General features: G+C 46.2%; 1 protein-coding gene across 2 annotated transcripts in view; it reads right to left on the minus strand.

Moving 5' to 3' along the window:
• DAAM1 (dishevelled associated activator of morphogenesis 1) overlaps window positions 1-17,008 on the minus strand; it is a 172,680-nt gene that overhangs the window by 107,808 nt on the left and 47,864 nt on the right. For both annotated transcript variants that reach the window (XM_060271207.2, XM_035104035.3), the window contains exon 2: window positions 534-756. In XM_060271207.2, coding sequence (XP_060127190.2) covers window positions 534-716 — 183 coding nt within the window. In that variant the 5' untranslated portion in view covers window positions 717-756. The remainder of the gene's footprint in view (window positions 1-533; window positions 757-17,008) is intronic.

The raw sequence follows: 17,008 nt of genomic DNA on the forward strand, positions 1-17,008 counted from the left end.
CCTTCCCAAAACGCAGAACGGGGCGGGCTTATGCATGCTCCATCAATGCACACAGGGGGCGGGAACGGGAGGGGGAAAAACCCTGCCTGTACAGTGGTGCCTCGCTTAACGAATGCCCTGCTTAACGAAATTTCCGCTTAACGAAAGGTTTTTTCTAGCGGAGGTTGCCTCGCTAGACGAATGCGTTTTACAAAAAAATTGTCTAGCGAATCGCGGTTTCCCATAGAAATGCATTGAAATTCAATTAATGCGTTCCTATGGGCAAAAAAAAAAAATTCAAAAAAAATTTCAATGCATTCCTATGGGATTCGCTAGACGAATTTTTCGTTATAAGAAAAGACCTGTGGAACGAATTAAATTCGTCTATCGAGGCACCACTGTACATTAAAAAAATAAAAACAGCGGACTTAATCCAGGTTTTCATCATTTTGCTTAAGGTCTGATTTTACTGCTCTTTCCAATGAATAATAAATACATTTTTAACAGAAATAAATGAACGAAGCAATACAGACAAGCGTGGGGCAATCACTCACCACAAGCTCGCTGAACATAACGTCCAGCTCTTCCACCGGAGGCATGGGCAAGGAGGGCTCCATCGTCTGCAGGGCAAAAGGGCTGTCATTCCGCAGCCGGTAAGTGATCTCTGGGTGGTCATTACTCCGGAAGCAGCAGAAGATAAACGAGATCCCTCGCCCGCTCCTTTTCCGTGGGGCCATGGCTGGAGTTCTCCTGGTTCGCCTTCCTAGATGCTAAACCCTACAAAGGGGGGAAGAGGAGAACGTGTTAAACAGTTTGGGCTAGCAGCTGAGCTGGGCTACGCCAGCACTACAGTATTCTCCTTTTACCAAGCCCAGATTCTGCTGCCCGCCTCTTTTTGAAGCCCTGTTCTTCAATAAGTAGCCCCCAGATTACATCATTCCGACTGGGAGGAGGAGGAGGAGGAGGAGGAGGAGGAGGAGGAGGAAGAAGAAGAAGAAGAAGAAGAAGAAGAAGAAGAAGAAGAAGAAGAAGAAGAAGAAGAAGAAGAAGAAGAAGAAGAAGAAGAAGAGGAGGAGGAGGAGGAGGAGGAGGAGGAGGAGGAGGAGGAGGAGGAGGAGGAGGAGGAGGAGTTTGGATTTGATATCCCGCTTTATCACTACCCTAAGGAGTCTCAAAGTGGCTAACATTCTCCTTTCCCTTCCTCCCCCACAACAAACACTCTGTGAGGTGAGTGAGGCTGAGAGACTTCAGAGAAGTGTGGCTAGCCCAAGGTCACCCAGCAGCTGCATGTGGAGGAGCGGAGACACGAACCTGGTTCACCAGATTATGAGTCTACCGCTCTTAACCACTACACCACACTGGGTCTTCCTAGTGGGCCTTTGGCCCGAACACCATCATCCTGGAAGTATAAACCGCTCACTGGCAGGACCTGACCAAGCTGCTGCCATGCTTTTTAACGGTATGGGAGTATCGAGTGCACCAATGGTCATTGCAGGTGTACTGGATAGGTGATAATCCCAGAGACAGTGTGGTGCAGTGGTTATAGAGTGTTGGCCTAGGACCTGGGAGACGAGGGTTCAAATCCCCTCGCTGTGACTGGACCCTTGTTAATCCCTGCTGTTTATTTCCCTTGTTCAGCATATAACATTATTTTTCTCCTCCGGCCTTTTAAAGCAATTGTGCCCATGCCTCCGAGTTTTGCAGGGAGATGGGTGCCGCTTGGAAACTTCTGGAAGCGGGAAGCCCAGTGCTCAGAAGGATGTCATCATCTCTTTCCCCCCTCCCCTCCTTCAGTTCTTCTGCCAGCTGGTCTGCAGAGTTGATCGGAGAAAGCCACAAAGTACTAGTTGCTTCTCGGTGAGCTCCTGTTCATCCAACAACACTCCCTGCTTCCCCAGTCATTAAACTCATAAGAGGCTAAAGCAAAACAGAAACAACAACAACTCTCCCCCCCCCCAAAGAGACACAGAGCAGAACTCATCTTTAAATAGGCAAACCTAAGAGTTCAGCGTCTGTCTAACAGGCTCGCTCTCAGGGAGCATGTCTGCTGCAAAAAGCCTGGAATTAGCAATTTACATTGTTTTCTCTATTACTAAGAGATAATAGGCACGCCAACGCTTGTTGTTATTTGATCACAGCCGAACCTTCATGCTTGCAGTAAGGGATGTGTTAAGAAGCAGGATTGCTTAGAAATGGAGCTTCTCAGAAGGAGACACTAGTATTGCTACCAGGGAACCACCCTGTGATCTTTGGATGAAGGGCGGTATACAAATTTAATAATAATAATAATAATAATAATAATAATAATAATAATAATAATAATAAATGTGTTGTCGTGTGACATCTAGAAAACTATGCTGGCAACATCTAGTTCACGTAGGCAAATGGTGCGACGTGATTGCATTTATGGGGAAAGTCTGTGGCTTGGTGGAGCAGGCTGTGCCTTACATGCAGAACACCCCACATTCCATTCTGGAACCGCCAGTTTTTAATAATGAGAGGTAATAGGCAATAGGGAAGTAGGGCTGGGCGATATATTGATATATCCTCCGAAACCACTTTGAAGTCCATATCGTGACAGTGGTTACATAATCTTTGACCTGGTAATATATTGTGAATCATGAGGTGTGTGTGTGTGTGTGTGTGTGTGTGTGTGTGTGTGTTTGCTATGCAAAAATCGCAACGTGGGGAAAACTGTGAAGCCAACCAACGCCTCTGCAGAGCTCCACCGCTATTTCAGACATATCAGTATGTTACAATGTTTAGCTGGTGATATGTCATGATGTTGAAAACCAGATATCACCCGGCCCTACTGTTTGCCTCTATAAAGTTGCATCCTTATTTCAGACATCATCATATATTCTGATATACAGTGGTACCTCTACTTACGAATAACTCTACTTACAAATGTTTCTACTTACGAATGGAGCTCTGTCCGCCATCTTGGATGCGGTTTAGATAGGATTTTTTCTACTTACGAATTTTTTCTCCCAATGCATTCCTATGGGATTCGACTTACAATTTTTTTCGACTTACAAATGTGCGTTCGGAACGCATTAAATTCGTAAGTAGAGGTACCACTGTATTGCTGATATTTAGCTGGTGGTATACAGTCATACATCGGTTTAAGTACACCTCGGTTTGAGTATTTTCAGTTTAAGTACTCTGCAGACCCATCTGGAATGGATTAATCCACTTTCCATTACTTTCAATGGGAAAGTTTGCTTCAGGTTAAGTATGCTTCAGGTTAAGTACAGACTTCCGGAACCAATTACACTCATACCTCAGGTTAAGTACGCTTCAGTTTAAGTACTCGACGGACCGTCTAGAACGGAGTACTCCACTTTCCATTACTTTCAATGAGAAAGTTTGCTTCAGGTTAAGTATGGACTTCTGGAACCAATTGTGTTTGTAAACCGAGGTACCACTGTATTGCAATGTTGAAAACCAAGTATTGCCCAGCCCTATAAGGAAGATCTCATCCCGGCAAGCTGGAGAGGTGCTGCCACTCAGAGCCAACAGCCTAGATCTAAATGGTCAAATAGGCAGTGTCACACAACGACACCTGTTGGTTTGGTTATTGTAAATGGTTTTTTTTGTGTGTTTTTTTTAAGGCAACGGGGAAGTTTCTTTTGGCAACGGACTGGAAACAAGTTCCCAGCAGCCTGGACAATCTACCTCCCAACAGCAGCAAGACTCAAGCAAGTCCCATGATCCATGCTGCATTGCATGTGAAGATCACACAGGGCTTCCTCATCACCCGCTTTTGGCAGAAGCCCAGTTCCATTCCTCAGCTCCGCCAGTGTTTCCACGAAAAGGAAGGCGTTCTGCCAACACGCTGCCACGGACTTTCCACAGAAATCCCACCCAGCGTTGCACAATGCCCTCGAGGCAGATGCCAGCTTAGACAGCACAAAAGTTGCTCATGCAGTCTGGCTAGGCTGTGCCGCGTTCCTGCCCTCCGCCTCTCAACGGCCCAGAAGCAGGGTTTTCAAAAGTAGGCTGGCAAAGACATTTATACGGGGACTTACAGACGCAGGAAAGCTTCTCAAGGTAGAGGCTGGAACCAATCCACCAAGACTCGTGTGCCTTTCGGCACTGTTATACCACACACACACAAACACGGGTCCACAAACAAGAAATGCCATTGTGTTTGCATGGGGTACGCCCACAGCCAAAATGATTTCAACCAGTACAAAAACGGAACTGGGCCTCACTCCCTGCTAACTCAATGATTCTTTGACCCTTGCACTTTGACACCAGGCTATAGAGCCTTGTAATTAAGTACTAGCCTCACAGCGGTAAGCAACAAGGTAATAAGGCATTGTGTATGGGCTGCCCAAGGCATAGCTGCCAAGTTTTCCCTTTTCTCGCAAGGAAGCCTATTCAGCATAAGGGAAAATCCCTTTAAAAAAGGGATAACTTGGCAGCTATGGCCCAGGGAGAGAATGGAGTGCTCCACACCTCTTCTGCACCCAGCACAGCAACCAAGTCAGAAGCTCCCTCTCTTTCATGCCCAACGCAGAAATCTCGACAATATTATTATTATTATTATTATTATTATTATTATTATTATTTATATGCCACCCATCTGACTGGGTTGCCCCAGGCACTCTGGGCGGCTTCCAACAAGTTATAACATCAAATACATATCCTACGATCCCTTCAACGCTCCTGAAAGACAGGACCAGTTCTTGTTAATATGCTTACTGCCCATTATCTGTAATATGTGAGTATTCCTGCCAATCGACAGCAGGATGGTGATGATGATGCTTTTGCCTTTGTGGGCTTATTTACAAGGTTGCTACCATATTATTAGCCCAGCATTCGCTTAGCATTCTTTTTAAAGTGTTCAAAGGGCTTTACATACATTGCCTTACTGTAATATTTTGCAGCAACTCCATAAAGTAGGCACGAAATAAGCCTTGCATTGCACAGGTGTGCCCATCACTTACTTCTCAAGTGGGCTGAGAAAGGTTGTTGTTGTTTAGTCGTTTAGTCGTGTCTGACTCTTCGTGACCCCATGGACCAGAGCACGCCAGGCACTCCTGTCTTGCACTGCCTCCCGCAGTTTGGTCAAACTCATGTTCGTAGCTTCAAGAACACTGTCCAACCATCTTGTCCTCTGTCGTCCCCTTCTCCTAGTGCCCTCAATCTTTCCCAACATCAGGGTCTTTTCCAGGGAGTCTTCTCTTCTCATGAGGTGGCCAAAGTATTGGAGCCTCAGCTTCACGATCTGTCCTTCCAGGGAGCACTCAGGGCTGATTTCCTTAAGAATGGATAGGTTTGATCTTCTTGCAGTCCATGGGACTCTCAAGAGTCTCCTCCAGCACCATAATTCAAAAGCATCAATTCTTCGGCGATCAGCCTTCTTTATGGTCCAGCTCTCACTTCCATACATCACTACTGTGAAAACCATAGCTTTAACTATACGGACCTTTGTCGGCAAGGTGATGTCTCTGCTTTTTAAGGTGCTGTCTAGGTTTGTCATTGCTTTTCTCCCAAGAAGCAGGCGTCTTTTGATTTCGTGACTGCTGTCACCATCTGTAGTGATCAAGGAGCCCAAGAAAGTAAAATCTCTCACTGAGAAAGGAGCCCCGGCTAAAACCCAGAAGAGCCATTGCCAGTAAGTGATGGGCACACCTGTGCAATACAAGGCTTACTTCTTGCCTACTTTATGGAGTTGTTGCAAAGTATTACAATAAGGCAATATTGAACCCGAGACCTTCTGCATGCAAGTACCTGCTCCAACGCTGATCTACGGCCTCCCTGCCAAGGAAATCTCCTGGGCCTTTATTTGATTTTAGAATATTTCTTTAAAATAGAAAACGGTATAGAAATAATAATAATTAATTTCTATTGCCAAGCAAAAGGCGCCGCGACATTCCGTTGTGGCGACCGAAGCCTAGGTTTCAGGTGTCATTTGGCAATGAGCTTATAGATCTGATTTTCTAACACAATTTCTCATGGTGGACTGGCTGGAGGAGACCCCCGAGGCAGGACACAGGAGGCCATTGACAAGGAACAGATTAGACGTTAGCGACAAGGTCAAAGCAAGTTCAGTGGAACTCTACTCAATAGGCTATCAAAAGCAGCCAACAATCAAAACCACCAAGCAATACCTTTTCAAAGGGACCTCGTTACAGCAGTCCATAACCTGGATCTAGACTGAACCAATGCTGTGGGCTTTGTCCAGAGGTGCCTATAGGACAGTGGAGGCTGTAGTCAAAAACATGAAACAGCATAAAAAGAGCCTGCCAGATCAGGCCAAAGGGAGCCCACCTGATCCAACATTACGTTCTAATAATAATAATAATAATAATAATAATAATAATAATAGTAATAATATTTATCCCCGCCCATCTGTCTGGGTTTCCCCAGGCACTCCGGGAGGCTCCCAATAGAATATTAAAGAAGAAGAAGTAGAGTTTGGATTTGATATCCCACTTTATCACTACCCGAAGGAGTCTCAAAGCGGCTAACATTCTCTGTTCCCTTCCTCTCCCAACAACAAACACTCTGTGAGGTGAGTGGGGCTGAGAGACTTCAGAGAAGCGTGACTAGCCCAAGGTCACCCAGCAGCTGCATGTGGAGGAGCGGGGAATCGAACCCGGTTCACCAGATTACGAGTCTACCGCTCTTAACCACTACACCACACTGGCTCTCTTAAAAACACGATAAAACATCCAACATTAAAAGTTTCCCTAAAGAGGACTGCCTTCAGATGTCTTCTAAAAGTCAGATAGTTGTTTATTTCCTTGACATCTGATGGGCGGGTGCCACTACCAAGAAGGCCCTCTGCCTGGTTCCCTGCAACCTCACTTCTCGCAGGGAGGGAACCGCCAGAAGGCCCTCAGAGCTGGACCTCAGTGTCCGGGCTGAATGATGGGGGTGGAGACGCTCCTTCAGGTATACTGGGCCAAGGCCGTTTCGGGCTTCGAAGGTCAGCACCAACACTTTGAATTGTGCTCAGAAATGTACTGGGAGCCAGTGTAGGTCTTTCAAGACTGGTGTTATATGGCCTCCGCGGCCACTCCCAGTCACCAGTCTAGCTGCCGCATTCTGGATTAATTGCAGTTTCCGGGTCACCTTCAAAGGTAGCCCCATGCAGAGCGCTTTGCAGTAGTCCAAGCGGGAGATAACTAGAGCATGCACCACTCTGGGGAGATAGTCTGTAGCCAACCAGATGCCTCAAAGGGATGTCCGCAAGGTGGAAATGGGTACAATAGCATTCTGCTCATCTGCAGTTCCCAGGAACTGGTAGTATACAGCTTGTACTAGGGGTTGGTGAATTATTATTATTATTATTTACTTACTTGTATCCCACCCACCTGACTACAAAGTCCTGGCCACTCTGGTCAGCTTCCAACAAAATATAAAACAACGCAAGATACATTAAAAGCTTCCGGTGAAGGCTGCTCGATAGTGTTTAAAAACGGTGACCGCCTCTGTTGAATTAAGACACAATTCTACTAACTTAATTAAATTAAGCAAAAACAAAAACAAACCCACAAGCTCCCTCAACACAAGCAACAGCTGCCAGGAGGTGTGTGGGCTTTGTTTGTGTTTTAAACCTGTTATAATATGAAAATCTCAAAAATGCAGTTTTGCAGCCACCCAATTGACACGGTGCCGGAGACCATAGCGGCCCGTTGCCATGACTCCCGCACAGGACCAATGGCTCTGCATCTGTGCGCAGCACCAAAAGGCTCGGCGCAGAACCGTTCGGAAATTCTGATCCGGCTGCCGGATAAGAGGCTTAAGATGGGGAAAGCCTACACACAGAGCTCGCCGCGAAGGCTTCCAATTTGTCGCGCCCCGGGAATCAACAATGGAGTGGCGGGCGTCAAAAAGGAATGCCCAGCAAACGGGGCTTTGTACTTGGCAAACAATGGTTGGCGCGCACACACGAGAAAAAGTAATTAAGAGAGCTGCCACGACAAAAAACAAACAAACAAAAACCCCAAGGGAAGCAGAGATTGTCTATCATTTTATCTATCTGGCAGAATGGAGTGGAAACAATTCACGGTGCTTATTCCACCCCCACCCCCGTATTAACAGACCCAGGAATTAGGCCGTTAACATCCCTGCATTTTATAGACTACCCTTCCCCTGCCGCCACAAAGGCAAGTGGTCCTAATGTGCATGTTTTTGGTTTAAACCAGGCATCCCCCAAACTGCGGCCCTCCAGATGTTTTGGCCTACAACTCCCATGATCCCTAGCTAGCAGGGCCAATGGTCAGGGAAGGTGGGAATTGTAGTCCAAAACATCTGGAGGGCTGAAGTTTGGGGGTGCCTGGTTGAAATCATCAATAATACTCAGGATGCCTCTCTCAGTTCTTACCTGCATGAGCGTGCGTGCAAACTGATGCTCTACCAGTGAGCTAAAGACCTCTTCCAGATCCCAGGCTACAGTGATCCAAATTAGCCAGGCGCTAGGTGCGTTTTGCACCTGTCTATCCACCACTTGCGACCAAGTGAAGAGGTCTGCGCCCCAGGATGGCACCCGACATCTCCACCATCTGGAGATGCTTGCCTGGGGATCATTGGATCTGAACTGTTTTCACACACCAAGACCACATCTTGTAGAATTGCATCCATTGTATTTTATCTCCCCAATCGGAATGAGTATCAGGAACCAAAATAGTTTTTCTGTGCAGCCTGAGCAGGAGCAGTGAATGACGTGATAGTGAATTGGTGTCGCTTGTCTTCACTTGTACCCCACTGCCCTGCTCACAGCTGTGAAGAATACTCTCTTGTTATGGAGGGTCCGTGTCAACATTAAGAAAAAGAGGTCGGAATAGGCCAATATATATGTGGACTGTCCCTGGATCACGTGACTTTTCTTTCTTTAAGTTCTCAAAGCTCAAGGTTGTCACCTGAACTAGCCAGATGTTTAACTGAGTATCAATCACAGACAGTTCGTCTTTTGAAAAATAAGACTTCAGAACCGTCTTGCCCCAAAATGGCAACTAGACATTCTGTTTTGGTGACTGCAACCAAAACAGAATTGGCACCTAGCTTATATATCTAAGCTTCTGTTTTATATACTTTTTATTAAATGTTCTAAATTACATTTCAAAATATTCAAACAACCTTAAATCAACAACTTCCCTTCTTCTCCTTCGGTGGTTCATTTTGCATACCATACACCCCTGCAGATTTTACATGAAGGAAACCATTCAGTAATCCATTGTTACATCCATCAAAACTCATTTACACTGTTGAATTTATCTTAATGCTACCAGTGTTTTTAAATAAACAATTTTCACCTATATATTCAGCAAAAAAAAATCCATTCTTTAAATGCTTGTTCTTCTTGTTCTCTTATTCTGTAAGTTAAGTCTGCAAGCTGTGCGTATTCCATCAGTTTAAGTTGCCATTCTTCTTTAGTTGGGACCTCACTCATTTTCCATTCTGGGGCTAACAAAACACGGGCCACGGTAATAGTGTCCATAAATAGCCTTTTTTGACACCTGGGGATTTGTTTCTCTTTTACCCTTTTATAAGTCCACTACATATGATAAAACGTGTATATTTGAGCTTCTAACACTGCAGGCGCAACTCTTTTTCTCTGGTGGATGGCTTCCTTCTTAGAGAGGCGAAGCAGATTGGCAAGAGGTTCAGGGCAGGTAAAAGGAAGCTGGCTAATTATGAGATTTACTTCCTCAAGGAGCGCCAGCTTGGAATGGCTTTAGAAAGGGGAGATTCGGGGTGGTGGCGGTGTCAAACTCTATATGCAATTGCTTAATACATGTTTTTATTGTTCGTGATATCAAGAGAAGGAGATTTACTTGCAAGAGACAACTTCTATTTACAGTGGGACCTCGACTTACGAAGTACTCTACATCTGACGTGTTCGACTTATGAGCGGAAAAAGTGGTTGCGCGATTACGATTTTTTCGACATCCGAACGGAAAACCCGTTTGCGGCTAGATGCGGTTTCCTCAACTTACGAATTTTTAGATGCGGTTTCCTCGACTTACGAACTTCTCCGTTTCCAATGCATTCCTATGGGAAACCGCTTTTCCTATGGGAAACTCGACTTACGAAGTTTTCGACCTGCGAGTGTGCATTCGGAACGGATTAAATTCGCAAGTCGAGGTCCCACTGTATTTGGAAAATACAACTTCTGTACCGCTTCTGTTGAGCTCATTGGAGAAAATGATGGGATATAAATGCAAGAAAAGCAATGCAATGCAATGTGCATGTATACACACACACACACACACACACACACACACACACACACCATAGTGCTTTTGCAGCTCTGAGCTTTGCTTGGCCTCTTCTCACAGTTGCTGTGTCTTAAATCTCCCTGTACCCCAAAATTTTAGCCTGCTTTACCACACTCAAGTCGCCGCATTCCCCAGATTCTTAACACAAGGCAAACACACACGTTTTGTTCGGGAGCCCAACATGCCAGGCAGCTGAAGGCACATGTGCAAGGAAGAACGAGATTTGCAGGATCTGTACTGAAAGGCGGCAGCGCCTGCCAAACCTTGAAAGCCTCTATCAGGAACTTCAGAAGTTACTGTAAACAAGGAAAAATGCTTATGGAACCCAAAAAATGTTTCCTAACACATTGGCACCAAGCCAGGAAGTTCTGGCGTGTCAGCATCCCTACTTTGGGAGGAGTAGGGGGAAAAGGACACATGCCAAATCCCCGTCAACTCAGTTTTCAGCATTTTTTATTATGAGTCACCAAAAAGTTGTTTACAAGGAAGTGCTTCTCCGGCAGCTAATGATGTGCTTGACTTTTAAATGCCTATCTTTAGATCAAAGTCAACACGCAGCTCAACCCCTTTTATTGAGTCACCACAGCAGACAGACAAGGTGACTGAAATGCACTTGAAAAGAGCAGAATAGAGTCGAAACTGGCTTGCCAATTGCACTGTTCCTTCAGTTTGGCGCAGCAGTTAGAGCAAGGCAACCTGCGGCCCATGGGGGTAGTTTAACCGGCCCATGGACCCCCGCCGCCCGCTCAGTCGGCTCCCGTGTGCGGAACAGAGCAGGGACTGCCTTCCGTGACACTGTCCGGCTTCCCATTGGCTGCAAGAAGCTCCTGCAGCCAATGGGAAGCTGCACATGCCTCCTCTGCGCCGGAAGGAGCGCCAGAAATAGAATTTGCGCATGCGTGCGCACTCTGCCCACCGCGGCATCCGCGGGACAGTGAACCAGCCCAAGCTACAAAAACTTTGCCGACCCCTAGGTTAGAGTGTCAAACTAGGATCTGGGAGACCAGGGTTCAAATCCACACTTGGCTACAAAGCACACTGGGTGACCTTGGGCCGGTCACTGCCTTTCAGTCTCACCTACCTCACAGGGTTGTTGTGAGGATTTTTTAAAAAAAAATGAGCAAAGGGAGAATGATGTATGCCACTTTCAACTTGTTGTAGGAAAGGTGAGCTATCAATGGAACAAATAACTTTATACTGTGCATTTTATTTATGCACACTTGTCCCCTGACTAGATGTTCTATATTAAATGGTTTATAAATCCTTAAAGCAAATTAAATTTAAGGGTGCAAAGGTGGGAGTTGTCCAAAAGGAACTGATTTGCACAGGGGTGTCACTCGGGGCCGCGCTCCCGCCCCACGATCGGCGCCTCCAAAGCCACGCGCCTCGCTCCAGCTACAAACTCCAGGTAAAAAGCCCGGAGTTTTGTAGCTGGAGGCACGCGGCTTGCGGGGGGCGGCGGCGATACCTTGCTACGTAACACGCATGCGCAGTGGTGCACCACGCTGAGCGGGCTTTTTACCTGGAATTTGTAGCTGGAGCGAGGCACGCGGCTTTGGAGGTGTGTGGGGGAGCGGCGATACCCCACCACGTAACGATGCATGTGTCATTATGTAACACGCACGCGTTGTTACATAGCGACGCCGCGCCCACCCGGGTGCATGGCAATTTGCCACCCCGGGTGTCGCGGTGCCTTGCTACGCGCCTGGATCAGCAGTACACGGAGGGGGCTCTACCGCTTGCAAGATGCGGTATTTCCTGCCGCAATCCAGGAATGTCAAAATTACTGACCTGCAAAGCTGGGGACATGAAGACGAGCTTCTGTGCCACCGAGAGTTTTGCCCTACTTTTCTCTCTCTCGGTGCCTGGTGAGTCAAGATCGCTCCTGCAACATCTCTTTCACATTTGGAGCTTTGTCCAGGGCGAATCTGTACACAGCGCAGAGTTAATGCAGTGCTTATTTCAGATTGCAGAGGGGCTCAAATATTTAGTCCGGACCCACCAGGAGCAGGCAAATGACGGCATTCGGGGTCCTGGGAACTGTAGTTTGTTAACGACGATGAGAGCTGAGGCTCTGGGAGGGGTAAACTGCCCTTCCCGGGAATCTTTGGGGGAAGCTACAGTATTTGCTTTCAGTGTGTGCTGTGGGTACAACCTATGACCAGAGCTTCTCAGAATCCAAATGTATGCAAGGAAGCTGGTTGCAGTTGGGCTGAAAATGCCCGTTACCACCTTGTGGGGTTTGGGAGTCGACCAATCCAATTCAATAGTTAGCGTTTGCCTCGGGAAAGTCAGCTCCCGACTGAGTTTTTCTTGGCTGTTCACAGTGCGGGCGCTGGGTTTGATTGAAAGGCCACCCACCCCGTTTCAGCCAAACGCACTAACCAGTTTTATTTACTCTCAGATAAAAGGAAGCATGTGCCCAGTTTAAATACAGCTTCCGGGGGGCATGGGGGGTGAGAGAGAAAGAGGAATCTGTATTCAGTTATAAGGGACCACTTTACAAACAAGAATTTCTCCACGTTTGGGGGGAAATGGGGTGTGTGTGGCAGCCCTAAGCCCTTCTTTCAGGTTTCATTAATTGAAGATCACCCCCTATTTCTGATGTGAAGTCAGTGTGTCACAAGACTGAGCAGTGATTCTGCACTTCTGAGATCAGTTGCTGCCAACCTTTTCAGATCAGCGGGCATATTTGGATTTTTGATTGAGGGTCTCTCTCTCTCTCTCATGCACACAAGTTATTCATCTCCATCCACCCTTAAATCTCGCTTTTCCAAGGGCTCAGGGTCCAAAGCAGCCAACAAAATCTTGAGCCATGGGAAGCCCATAGAGTTGTAAGAGGAAATGAGAGTCACTCTTCCAACTTCAGATCTATGGTTTTTTTCCAGGGAGAAGTAAGGAATGGCCCTCGCTACCGCATGACCAAGAGGGCAGTGCGTGGGTGCCTCGGTGGGTTTTCAGGCGCCAGAAGAGACCCACTTGGGATCACCACAGCTCCCACAAGCACCACATCGGTGACCTCTGGGCTTAGAGTCTGGTGAAAGATGTTCTGCCCCTTGTATGAGGAACAGCTGCAGCTATTTCTGCATTAAACCACATCTGGCACATGAAGAGAACGGACCCACAATCTGTTCTCAGATTTCAGAAGTCAAATAAGCCAAGGTATCGCGGTCCGTTTTAGCTTCCCTCCACTGAATAGGATGCATGCACTGAAAAATGCCGGTAGATCAACCCTGGCAAGCGCATTATGGATCTTGCCCAGGCAGTCAAGATCCATTTTTGTGGATCTTTCAGAACGGCGATGGAGAACCTGTGGCTCTCTGGACTACATATTCCATCACCCCAAACACTGGCCATGCGGGGTGGAGGCCCCAAGTCCAACAGCATCTTGTGGACCACAGTTCACCATCCCTGTTGTTGGGAACCACTGCTCAAAGGAACCCAAGATTGCTCATAGTTCTTCACTCTGATTACTTTAATAGTTCTTGTAAACCACTCAGAGGCTTTATTACAACCAAGTGGCATGTAGATGTTGTTAAATTTGTAACACTTTGGGTTACATTGAAAAGAACACAAAAGGAACACCCCGATTTAAGCTGGTCAGCAAGTTTTGCCTGCCAAAAAGCACTTTCAGTAGCTGTCAATGTTTTCTGCACCTACTCCAAATACTTCACAGCCTGGAAGCCCAAATTTCATAGAATCATAGAGTTGGAAGAGACCACAAGGGCCATCCAGTCCAACCCCCTGCCAAGCAGGAAACACCATCAAAGCATTCTTGACATATGCCTGTCAAGCCTCTGCTTAAAGACCTCCAAAGAAGGAGACTCCACCACACTCCTTGGCAGCAAATTCCACTGCCGAACAGCTCTTACTGTCAGGAAGTTCTTCCTAATGTTTAGGTGGGATCTTCTTTCTTGAAGTTTGAATCCATTGCTCTGTGTCTCTGGAGCAGCAGAAAACAATCTTTCTCCCTCCTCCATATGACATCCTTTCATATATTTGAACATGGCTATCATATCACCCCTTAACCTTCTCTTCTCCAGACTAAACATACCCAGCTCCCTAAGTTGTTCCTCAAATTTCTCCTGGGTAGGTCCAGTGCCAGAGTTCAGGGGCACAGAGGACCAACACCAACTGAAATTTGACGCCTGCGTGCATCAAACCCTAAAGCTTGCAGTGGATTCTGGCATACTGACAATCCTACCCTTTGCGGAAAAGTCCATGAATCTGCTTCATAATACTACAGCAGGATCAGTGTCAGAAATTTCCCAGGTGCCAGGCACGTTTTGTGACTGGCGTGGGTCCAATTGCGACCATGTGGAGATCTCTGGATGGCAGGTTGTCAACTGACGTCTCCATCTGGCTGGCCTCTCCAGCTTTCTTTAAGCAGGCAAGCAGAAGAGCTAATTTACTGCATTTAAATCCCACCCTTTTCTCCAAGGAATACGTGGCTCACCCCCTCCTCAGTTAATCCCTACAACGATCCTGTGAGGTAGGTTGTGGGACTGTCTGTGACCGATTCCAAGCTCACCCAATAAGCTTCATGACTGAGTGGGGATTTGAACCCTGATCTCCCAGGTCTGGATCTGACACTCTAACTCAGGACAGCACACTAGCTTCCTAGAGCACTTCTGCAATGTGGCGGTTCTATAAATTAAGTAGGTAAATAAATATGGGGAAAGCGCTTAGCGAAGGATCTGAAATATTTGTTTTATTCTTGATTGTTTTATTTGATGTTTTAATGTGTTGCAAACTGCTTTGGGGTTTTTTTTCTTTAAAATATGAAGCAGTATAAAAATGAAAATATAACATCTCATTGCAAAAAAGAAGAAAAAAATCACCACAAAAGGTGCCCAGTGACTACAACCTAGGTTTAAGGTGGTATTTGGCATTTAGTTGATATGCCTGAGTTTCTCACACTGAACAGGATAGTAAGAGCTGACAGTAAGAGCTGTTCGACAGTGGAATTTGCTGCCAAGAAGTGTGGTGGAGTCTCCTTCTTTGGAGGTCTTTAAGCAGAGGCTTGACAGCCATATGTCAAGAATGCTTTGATGGTGTTTCCTGCTTGGCAGGGGGTTGGACTGGATGGCCCTTGTGGTCTCTTCCGATTCTATGATTCTAGGACAGAAATTTCTCTGCTTTTCAGAAGATCCTGTTGCAATGTTCAAAATGCTACCACAGGAGTAGGAGAACGGAAATGGCAGTGGAAACAGATCTCCTGTTAATCATATATCACAACTGTCAACTACAGGGTTGGTATTTGGTGCTTCTGCAAGGAGTGGGCGGGATGGTTGAATATTGATTGCCGCTTCTTGTTTAAATCAGCGAAATCAATAAAATGTGCTGGTGAGGCGGGGGAGCCTTATCAGTTTTATATACATCTTCCAAGCCACAGAAATATCTCCCGTGGTTATCTACTCCACCTCATCTGAAAATAAAAGCAATGCAATTTTCAAAAGAAAACCAATAGCACCATTTAGAGCAGTCTTGTGCGTCCTGGTATCTGTTGAGCCAAGCTGGCTGGCTATGGGTTAAGGGAGCTGTGGTCCAAAAATTCCTGAAGGCAATCAGTTCAGACTCTAGGGAGTTTCCCTAAACCCATTTGGGCCAAGGAGGTATTTCACCCCAGCGAGACCCAAGAAAGCTTCATTCATGTCTAATTTAGAGGCCGTCTACCCAAAACACAAATATTAGAAGTCCAGTGAGGTGAAATTAGGCTTTCTAGCAGTAGTAGGGGTGGGGGTGGGGGCATCATTCAGTATTCCCAAAAAATGACTTTTCACCACCAGATGGATAAAAGAGAACGAGAACGAACCGGGGGTGAAGGGAAATAGAGGATTTGAAAAGCCTCCAAGCTCAAATGTTTTTCTTCCCCCACAGATTACTGGCAACTGTTCTCGGTTCCATCCTGCTAAAGTGTGTGGATATAGTTTCTAAAGAATGCAGCATTTTAAAAGCAGAGCCTAAACAAGGGAGCACTGACTGCCCACAGTGTGTATGAATGAAATAGCTGCTGTCGGCGCATGGTCTTCAGAAAACCATCAGGAGCCAAGCAATTAAGTCTCGAACTGAGGGCTTTTCATATATATTTGCGGCTACGGAGGGGTTGGGTGAAGCTTGTCATTTCCCCCTAAGAAAAGATCAAGTTAGCACAGGCGTCCTCAACCTCGGCCCTCCAGATGTTTTGGCCTACAACTCCCATGATCCCTAGCTAGCAGGACCAGTGGTTGGGGATGATGGGAATTGTAGTCTCAAAACATCTGGCGGGCCGAGGTTGAGGAAGCCTGAGTTAGCATATCCCAGGGACAGGGGCTTTAAGTAATAACTCCTCATCTTTGGAACTTCTTTCTCCAGGAAATCATTTCTTTGATACGGGCCCTAAAACCTTTATTCCTTCAAGCTGTTTCTCATTTTTTATTACAGTTATCCATATTTAAATCTGGGCTTGTTTCATGGGTTGTAGTTATTTGAAGGAAAAAATACCCTGTTAATCGTCTAATTATCTAAAACATTTGGTGAAGGTTTGGGCTTTCCATCACAGGATAAAAAGAAACAACTATAGCCAATCTTCCCTACAAAGAACTTCCCACACAACTTTTGATAGCAGCGTGGAAGATTTGGGTCCTTTATCATAACCTGGGGGGGGGGGGATTACCAGAGGACAGGCCTGCATTTTTCAGGAAACAGACAAGGCTCACCTCTGCAAACTGCCAACATTTTTTTGTTTTTTTGTTACATCTTTAGGAAGGTAGATCAAGAAATCAAAATATGAGTTGCTGTCACTGCAATTA

This window comes from Zootoca vivipara, chromosome 1 (genome assembly GCF_965207765.1).
Source record: "Zootoca vivipara chromosome 1, rZooViv2.hap1.1, whole genome shotgun sequence".
NCBI lineage: Eukaryota > Metazoa > Chordata > Lepidosauria > Squamata > Lacertidae > Zootoca > Zootoca vivipara.